The sequence below is a fragment of the Echinops telfairi genome, unplaced genomic scaffold, assembly GCF_000313985.2.
Source record: "Echinops telfairi isolate 266 unplaced genomic scaffold, ASM31398v2 ScPeMD7_34;HRSCAF=130, whole genome shotgun sequence".
Taxonomy (NCBI): Eukaryota; Metazoa; Chordata; class Mammalia; order Afrosoricida; family Tenrecidae; genus Echinops; species Echinops telfairi.
Genome location: NW_022103931.1, coordinates 1,974,207 through 1,983,351, shown reverse-complemented (window position 1 = coordinate 1,983,351; position 9,145 = coordinate 1,974,207). Strand labels below are relative to the sequence as shown.

Below are 9,145 nucleotides of genomic sequence, written 5' to 3'. Positions count from 1 at the left end.
GAACCCGAGCCTGTGCCACTGCCCCAGCCGGAGCCCCAACCAGAGCCCCAGCCCCTGCCAGACCCGGCGCCCATGCCCGAGCTGGAGTTTGAGTCCGAGCCCACGCACGAGCGCGAGTCCACACCCACGGTGGAGACCCGAGGCACCGCACGCGGCTTTCAGCCCCCCGAGGGTGGCTTTGGCTGGCTGGTGGTGTTCGCTGCCACCTGGTGCAACGGCTCCATCTTCGGCATCCAGAACTCCTTCGGGATCCTTTACTCCATGCTGCTGCAGGAGGAAGAAGAGAAAAACCACCAAGTGGAGTTCCAAGCAGGTGAGCCGCCCCGCGCGCCCCCAAGGGGCACGCTGGGCAGTGATGTCCGCTCCCTCTGTCCCTTGGTCTCGGGTCCCTCCTCTTGCCCACGGCCTTGCTAGGTAGGATGTGGATTGCGAGCTCTGGGTAGTGTTGAAAGACGGCCCGGAGGGGGCAGCTGGGTCATTCATTGGTCACAGGCAAGGAGGGAACTTTTTGTTTTTGTCCACAGACAAATCCAGAAGCAGCTTTGGGGGTCTGTTTGTTGCTTATGTGTGTTGGGGGGCTGGAGTGGGGGTGGGGGCAATATTTACTTACATCTTTGCTTTATTTCATGTTTTCCTTTCTGTGGCCGAAGGGGAATCATAAAGAGAGGAGTGAGTTGGGAGGTGCTGGGAGCGGGCTTCCAGAGAAATAACCGTACAGCGCTTCTCCACAGCAGCCCGGGGTCCTGTGCAGGAGCCGAGGTGTTTTCTGTCAAAGACACTGAAGGAATCCTGGTAACTGGCAGCAAGAGTCAAACCCTTGGCAGACAGATGTTTGTGCAAGAAAGCAAGCGAGGAAGGGAGTGAGTGCGAGTGTGCGCCCGTCTCTGCGGGAGGGAGGTTGTTAGAGCTCAGCTAGTCAGCAGTCTCTGGTTGCTTTAGAGGAGCAAGCTGATCTCTGTACCCTCTGAACCGAACTCCAAGGCAGCCAGGGCAGCAGCCTCAGCGGTCTCCTGCCAATAAGGAATGAGGTGGCGGCCAGTGTGTGCCCTGGCTCAGTCTGCTGGGCCCCTGACCCCAGCCGTGCTCTCACTGGCGCCCTGCGCCTCTCCGTTATCCGCTGGGTGCTTCCTTTGGCCTTAACCTGGAATGCTGCCCCCCACTCTCGCTTTCGCTCCAGGCTGATTTGGTCTAAAGACGCAGAAAGGGATAGGCTTTGCTCTTCAGGTCTGCCGCTGCAGGGCCTCAGGCGAGCACTTTCCCCACCTCTAGCTCGCCCGTGGGACTGGAGACGTCAGGCAAGGCATCCTACCCGCAGCAGCCCAGCAAATCCTCAACAGTTGGGCCGACAGCCTGCGCCTTGCAACAAGGCTCCCTCCCTCCCTCTGGTATCTCCTCAGAAGAGCTCCAACTACCCCCTTCAATTTTGTGGCCCAGACAATGTAACTTTTTCCGGTGGTGGGCTTAGGGGGTCCCGTCTTTCACCACCAAACACGTCTCTCCGCCATCTGAGGAGGGCTGGGAAGTATTAAAAGAGCATCGAAACCATGACTTCTGGGGGTCTCTTGGCTCTTTGAGAGTTCCTCCCACCGCTTTCAGTTGTTTAGTTTGCAGAATCACTAGGCTGTACTTGTAGAAATGGTTTTCCGGGCTCTTGGAGCTTCAAACCCTGTGACCCGTTCCCTTAGATGTAGAGTGTAGGGGGGTGGCCTTTTGAAGAAACATCAATTGTATCTTAGTGGCTAGCCAGCAGTCTCAGGCCTGCTCCGGCCTCATTGACTTCTGAATTGGGGCCTGGACTGTGTGGGATAACTTGATGGGGAGGGAGGATCGCTTCCACTCCTGGGACTACCTTTTCCCTGCTTTCATGCAGTTCTGGGACTCTTGAGAAAGCAGGTAGGACAGGGCCTCTGGTTGTTGCCTAGGCTGCCTCATAGGACACCTGCTGAGTAGCGCCTTGTGGTTGAAGGAAAGCTGCAAGCTGTTGACCTTCAGGATCCCAGGCAAAGTCTGGGTGAAATTTGATGGGAAGCAGTGGGGTCTCGACTGAAACTAGGCTTTCATATTTGTGTGATGTAAGCAGGCCCAGAGTTGTATAAAACTTGGAAAAACCACTATTTTACCAGGAAGAGGTTCACTGCTGGGGAACAGACTTCAAAGTAGGTGATCATAGAGGACTCAGGGGGAGGGCTGGTGGGGACTTTCCGGTCAATACCTCACAGTGCAGCTGGTGGGGGTGGCTATGCAAAGATGTGGTTGGTGTGCACTCTGCTCCCCAGTAGGTTAACTGGGAGGCAGTGGTTGCTGGTTTAAGTTTTGGTGAGCGTGGATCAGGAAGGGACAGCAAGGATTTTGGTATGCCCCCAGGGCTTCAGCGGCCTTTGGTGTTATTCCTTGCTACCGTGTATTCACTAAAGTTATTTTTCATTTTAGACGCGCTCAGAAACATCTCAGCTGTTATTTTGGAAAAGTCAGCACCAGCCCACCTCATTTCCGAGCTCCTGAAAAATCTCGGTTATCAGCAGTACTTTTCTGGAGCCCCTCAACTTTCCCAAGCAACGATTCAGACCCCCAGGTCTCTGTCCAAATGTGTCTCTGTCTGCCCCTTCCTACAGTGGACTCAAAGTTTACAAGCTACCTGAGCCACAGCTCTGGTGTCTCAAAGGGATAGAAGGAATTAGTAGAAGCTTGCTCTTTTTATTGATGCATATTTGTCTAATAGCCATTCTGGGGGACATGGAGCCTATAAACCCTCACATTGGGGGGGGGGTGGGTTGGACATTGTTCCTTTCTATTCTTGCCTGACAGAACTTCCTTCTCTAAAAAAATCCATGAATTGAATGTTTGGAAATACCCCACGCTGAAATCCTCTTTAGCAAGGCCTTATCATGTCAAAGCCCTACAGGTGTGCTGGTAGAATTAATGAACTGAAAGTTCTGCAGATGAGTGGGGGGGCTGTTTGAGTTGTGGCTGTAACAGAAATACCAAAAATGAGGGGCCTTAATAGACAGTGATTTTCTCACAGTTTAAGAGAGAGGGTCGTTATGAATCAGAATCGACTGGACGGCAGTGAGCATGGTGATTTTGGTTTGAAGAGGCCAGCAGTCCGAATTCAGGGTGCCGGCTCTAGTGGCAGGCTCGCTCTAGACAAGGAAGGGAGGTCCTTGTCTCTTCTGGTCTGCTTTTGTGCCATCTTCTTGTGGTATGGCATCTCTGTTCCCTCATTTCCATTTACTTGCGGGCTTGTCCTAACCTGCTCTTTAATGTAAGCTCATTAGCATAACAAAAGCCACACATTCCCACATGGGCTATTAACCATCCGCGCAGAGGTTAGGATTTACAACACATTTGTTTGGGGAACACAATTCTATCCAGAATGGAGGCTAACTCAACATCTGAGGGGACCCTGGACCTGGAGAAAAGTCGCAGGGGACGAAAAAGGAGTGGAATTCAAGGAGGACTAGAGCATGCAATGCAGTTTGTGTGGACTCCATGACGTGTGGAGTTCTGTGGTGCCCTCAGTAACATATCTTTCTTCATCTGTTTCTGGGAGGGCAGACTGCTTTTCTTGGGTTGTAGAGCTGGTAGGCAAAAGGCTCCTGATATAGAGCCCAGTGTCTGCCTTAAAAAGGAAACAGTTTTTTTGAAGTTGCTGTTGAGTCTGTTCTGTCTCATAGTAACCCTGTAGGGCAGAGTAGGAGGACTTTCTTTGTTTCTGCTGGTGGAGTGGAACTGCCAGTGTTCGAAATTAGCAGCCTATCGCTTAATCATTGGCCACCAGGGTTCCTTGGAGTTTGGTTTAGGGGAACAATTTAAAGATCAAGAGGGAAATTTGGGAATCTCTGGATCCAGGTTGAGCAGCAAGGGACAACCAGGCAATTTTGGGGGAAGTATAAGTTTAGCATGGTTTCCTGGAATGATGAGGGGGGACTTTAGGGGAAAAAAGAGCAAGGTGGTATTAACTGTATGCCCCAGCTCTTTATCAATGGCTAATGAGGGGATGTTCTCAGGAAGCCTCCTTTCAATTTGAGTGGAATAACTTGGAGGGGAGGGAAGGTCGCTGCACATTCATCCCTGGGGCTATATTTTCCCTGCTATGATACAGGTCTGGAGCTCTTGGGAAAACAGACAGGGTAGGACCTTCGGTTGTTGCCTGGGTCAGCTCAGAAGACAACTGGAGGGGAGGGTTTATATCAGCCCAGGCTTCTCTCGTTTCAGGGTTGACAGGACTAAACTAAACCTGGGAGCATTTATTTAATTTCCTGCCTTGAAGGTGGGCACTGTGATTGCTACGGTGAAATCATTTGGTTCCTACTTGCAGGTGAGGTACTTGGGTTGGTTGGCTGTCTTGAAGAACTGCATGCCTCTTCACCCTGGGAGTTTTGTGTTCCTCTAGTCCCTATTTTAAGGAACCCTGGTGGCTCTGTAGGTTAAGCATTGGGCCGATAACCACAAGGCTGGAGGTTCAAATCTACTAACCTCTTCATGGGATAGAGATGAGGTCGTCTGCTCTAGTAACGAGTGATAGTCTTGGAAAACTCAAGGAGCAGTACTACTCTCTGTCCCATAGGGATTCTGTGACTGGATAGCACTGAGTTGGTTGGTTGGAATCCTACTCCCTCTAATTCCCATTTTACTGATAGAAAACTGAGAATTGGAATGATGCGATCTCCATCAGCATCTGGGCAAATGCTTTCAGTGGAAGTTGATTTGTAAGCGTGTTGGAGGATGAGTGCAAGTTGCAGAACTTGTCCCTCAACTCGATCATTGCCCCCTTTTCCTCTCCCTGAACTTTTCCAGTTTCACCCCCCACCCCCCACCCCCAGGCAGCACTTTGTGGAAAGAGATTGGTATGTAGTATGTATGTGCTTGTCAGATATGTGTTGGACTGCTAACCCCATGGCCTTTATTTTAATTTTTAATCCCATGGCCTTTAGTTCAAAGCCACCAGCTCTTCCACTGAAGAAAAATGAAGCTATCTGTTCTTGTAAAGATGGACAGCCCCAGAAACCCTACATAGGGTCACCGTGTGTCAGAACTGACTTGATGGTAGTGGTTCGGGTTTGTTTAGGGTGTATTTTAATGTTATTTACTTAACCAGAGACAAAATTTAAAGGGTACAACGGTGAAAAGTCTCTCACACCTCTCACCCAGCCACCCTAGAGTCAACTAATGTTATCTACTGTAGTCTCCCAGAGATATTCTATACATATATAAGCAGATATGTTTTTCAAAGAATACATCTGTTTTTAAAACACAAATGGTAGCCTATAATTCACATTAGTCTTCATCTTGCTTTCTATACTTTGTAAGAAATATCGGATATTATTGTTAAAAATTTAACAGAGAACTTCATTATTTTTTACACCTGTCTAATGTTCCACTGTAAGTGTATACATTAATCTATTTAATCAAGCCTTGAAGTTGTTACCAATCTTTGAATATGGGCTTGAGTCCAACAATTCAAATTAATTACCACATGGCTAGTCTTGACAAAAATAAAAAAAAATCATTTTATTGGGTGCTCATACAACTCTTATCACAATCCATGCATGCATCCATTGTGTCAAGCATATTTGTATATTTGTTGCCATCATCATTCTCAAAACATTTGCTTTCTACTTGAGCCCTTGGTATCAGCTCCGCATTTTTCCCCTCCCTCCCTCACGATCCCTTGATAATTTATAAATTATTATTATTTTGTCATGTCTTACACTGTCCGACATCTCCCTTCACCCACTTTTCTGTTGTCCGTCCCCCAGAGAGGAGGTTATATGTAGATCCTTGTCATCGGTTCCCCCTTTCTACCCCACCTTCCCTCCACCCTCCGGTATTGCCACTCTCACCACTGGTCTTGAGGGGTTCATCTGTCCTGGATTCCTTGTGTTTCCAGTTTCCTATCTGTACCAGTGTACATCCTCTGGTCTAGCCAGAATTGCAAGGTAGAAGTGGGATCATGATAGTGGAGGGAAGAAGCATTTAGGAACTAGAAGAAAGTTGTATGTTTCATCGTTGCTACACTGCACCCTGACTGGCTCATCTCCTCCCTGCAACCCTTCTGTAAGGGGATGTCCAGTTGCCTACAGATGGGCTTTGGGTCCCCACTCTGCACTCCCTCTCATTCACAATGATATGAGTTTTTGTTCTTTGATGCCTGATAGCTGATCCCTTCGACACCTTACGGTCACACAGGCTGGTGTGTTTCTTCCGTGTGGGCTTTGTTGCTTCTCAGATAGATGGCTGCTTGTTTACCTTCAAGCCTTTAAGACCCCAGACGCCACATCTTTTTATAGCTGGGCACCATCAGCTTTCTTCACCACATTTGCTTATGCACCGGCTTTGGACAAACAATTTTTTTTTAACTTCTTGAAGTCACAGTTTTTTTCATATAGGGATAATAGTGACACTGGTCATTATTAGTGAAGCAATCAAATGAAATGAGACATATAAAACCTTTAGCATACAGCTTGGCACATACTAAGTGTTCAGTAAGTGTTAGTTCCCTTTCCGTTCAGAAGATGTCCCCATATCCTCCACTTCCAACTCAATTCCTATCAGTAAATCTTTACTATGAGGGCAGAATGGAGACCCAAAGCCCACCTGAAGACAATTGGACATCCCCTCACAGAAGGGTCACGAGGAAGAGTTGAGCCCGTCAGGGTGCAGTATAACACCAAGGAAACATACAACTTTCCCCTAGTTCTTTACTGCTCCCCCCACTATCATGACCCCAATTTTACCTTACAAATCTGTCTAGACCAGAGCATGTACACTGGTACAGATAAGAACTTGCAACACAGGAAATCCAGGACAGATAACCCCCTGAGGATTAATAATGAGAATAGGGATACCAGGAGGGTAGGGGGAAGGTGGGGAGAGTGAAGGGAGACATTGGACAATGTAAGAAATGAAAAAATACTAATTTATAAATTATCAAGGGTTCATGAGGGAGGGAGTGTGGGGGAGGGAGGGAAATGAGTTGATACCGAGGGCTCAAATAGAAAATGTTTTGAAAATGATGATGGCAACATATGTACAAATGTGCTTGACACAAATGGATGGATGGATTGCGGTAAGAGCTATAAGAGTCCCCAATAAAATGATTATAATAAATAGATAAATAGATCTTTGGCAGCAGAAAAAAAATGGCTTTACTATATGCTAGACTGACCTTGGATTAAACAGTGAATGGAAGGGGTCCCTCAAGGAGCATATAATTTCTTTAAGAAGGCATAATCAACCAAATAACTACAGATCATAAATAATAGTAATAATTATTTAAAACAATAAAGGATTTTAATCTGAATAAATTATCATTCATTATAAAAACCATATGTATTAAATTCAGTGCAATTTTAGTGTGATAGTGTGGAAAAGAAGAAATGAGTGTGAAGGTTAGAGGAACTGAGGAAGATGTGCTGGTAGAATTAGAAGTTGAAATGGGGTTTAGCTAAGTAGAGAAGAGCCTATGAACTGGGCAGAGGGGAGGTAAGGATTGAGAATTGGACAGTTCAGCATTTGCTCAGATTCTGGGTCTTTACTCTCTAGAAGCCTAGTGAGTCACTGTTCCCCATTAGGCACCTGATCCAGCAGGTGGAGTAGGGGAGAGGAACACAAGGAGAAGAAAATACTGAAGATATTTGGAGAGAAGGGCACCGGGAGGAGGGACGTCTGGGCTTTGGGCCATAGAATGAGGTGACTGCACAGCCCTCCCAGCCTACACCACCTGCTACTCCATGTCAGAAGCTCAGGCACTTTTTCTAAGAGCAATAAGAAGGGGAAAGTGCTGGAGAGAATAAATGGCAGTAACTCTCAGCCTCTTGCCCTGAGTTCCAAACGGACCTCTAAATCTTTTGAGCCCAGGGAGAGAACTGACTGTTGAGTTAAAACAATGCATTGTAGTTTATACCTTAGCTGATGTTGATCCTTGCAACAGAGACAGTTATTAAATCAAATAGTTGAATCACATCATGTGCCAATATCTTTGGTCACAACAAGTGCTGTGTTGGGGGCTTCTGGAAGAAGAAACGCCATCATGTTTATGTTAGCGAAAGGTTCAGTGATGAAAATGGGGAACAAATTAAGGGCAAATAAGTGGTCTAAAGTTACATACTTAGAGTTTTATTTGTTTAGTAGAGCTGGGACTATATTTTTGTAGAGTTGCCTTAGAAACCCACAGGGGCAGTTCTACTTTGTCCTAGAGGGTTGCGATGAATCAGAACTGACTTGATGGTAGTGAGTTTGGATGGCAGTGAAGGACTAGAGTCCAGATCTCCTGTTGCTAGGTTCCATGGGGCCTGAGAGTTAGGGAGCTCTCTGAAATAGTTTTTCCTAAACCTTGTCACAGTCTGCAATTTAAATGTGCAGATAAGTCACAGTGTAATATGCTGGGGGAAAAGCCACTGGGAGTCAAGAAGTTCAGAGAGATGGTAACGAGAGTCAACAAGGGGAGGTTCTGATCTACATGTGGCCTCCTTGCTGGGATCAAGAAAGATCACTGCATTTTTAGATACAGGACATCCAGTTTATGATTCTGGTTCTGTTACTAGCTGTCTTTGTAACCCTGGAAAGTCCCCTCTCATTTTTGGGCCTCAGCTTCTCCACTTATGCAGTGAGAAAGTTGGGCATTTCAGAGACTTATGTGTGCTTAGAACCAATAATTTTTGGAAAGTAAGGAAACATTGGGTCTTTCTGCATGGTAGGGGGGTAGGGAGTGGTGGGGTGGTGAGCATAAGAGATTGATACAAAAGGAAAACACACCAAATGATGAGTTTTGGCTACCTCATGGTCTCTATCTTGTTTCCTTAAATCATTCAATCCAAGCGAAGCAAAGAGAATGTGTAACAAGTGAGCAAGTACCTCAATGGAATGGTGAGATGGACTGTGGGATGCTAAGTCAACAACTCTTGAAAGAGCTCCTGAATAATCTCTCCTTTAAGATGATTTTCTGGGGGACATGGGAGAAGGGGAAGTGGGGTTGACCAACCCAGGGACAAAGTAACAACAAATGATCCAAAATTAGTGGCAAGGAGGATGTGAGAGGTCTGGTAGGGATACATCAAGGGCAATGTAACTGAGAGGAATTACTGAAACCCAAATGAAGGCTGAGCATGATAGTGGGACAAGAGGAAAGTAAAAGGAAATAGAG

The 9,145-nt window shown here is 46.8% G+C and overlaps 1 protein-coding gene across 1 annotated transcript in view; it reads left to right on the top strand.

The window, feature by feature from the left end:
* Window positions 1–9: 9 nt before the first annotated feature.
* The window catches only part of SLC16A2 (solute carrier family 16 member 2), a 191,391-nt gene continuing 182,255 nt past the window's right edge, over window positions 10–9,145 (top strand). The window contains exon 1 of the mRNA XM_013008086.2: window positions 10–313. Coding sequence (XP_012863540.2) covers window positions 73–313 — 241 coding nt within the window. The 5' untranslated portion in view covers window positions 10–72. The remainder of the gene's footprint in view (window positions 314–9,145) is intronic.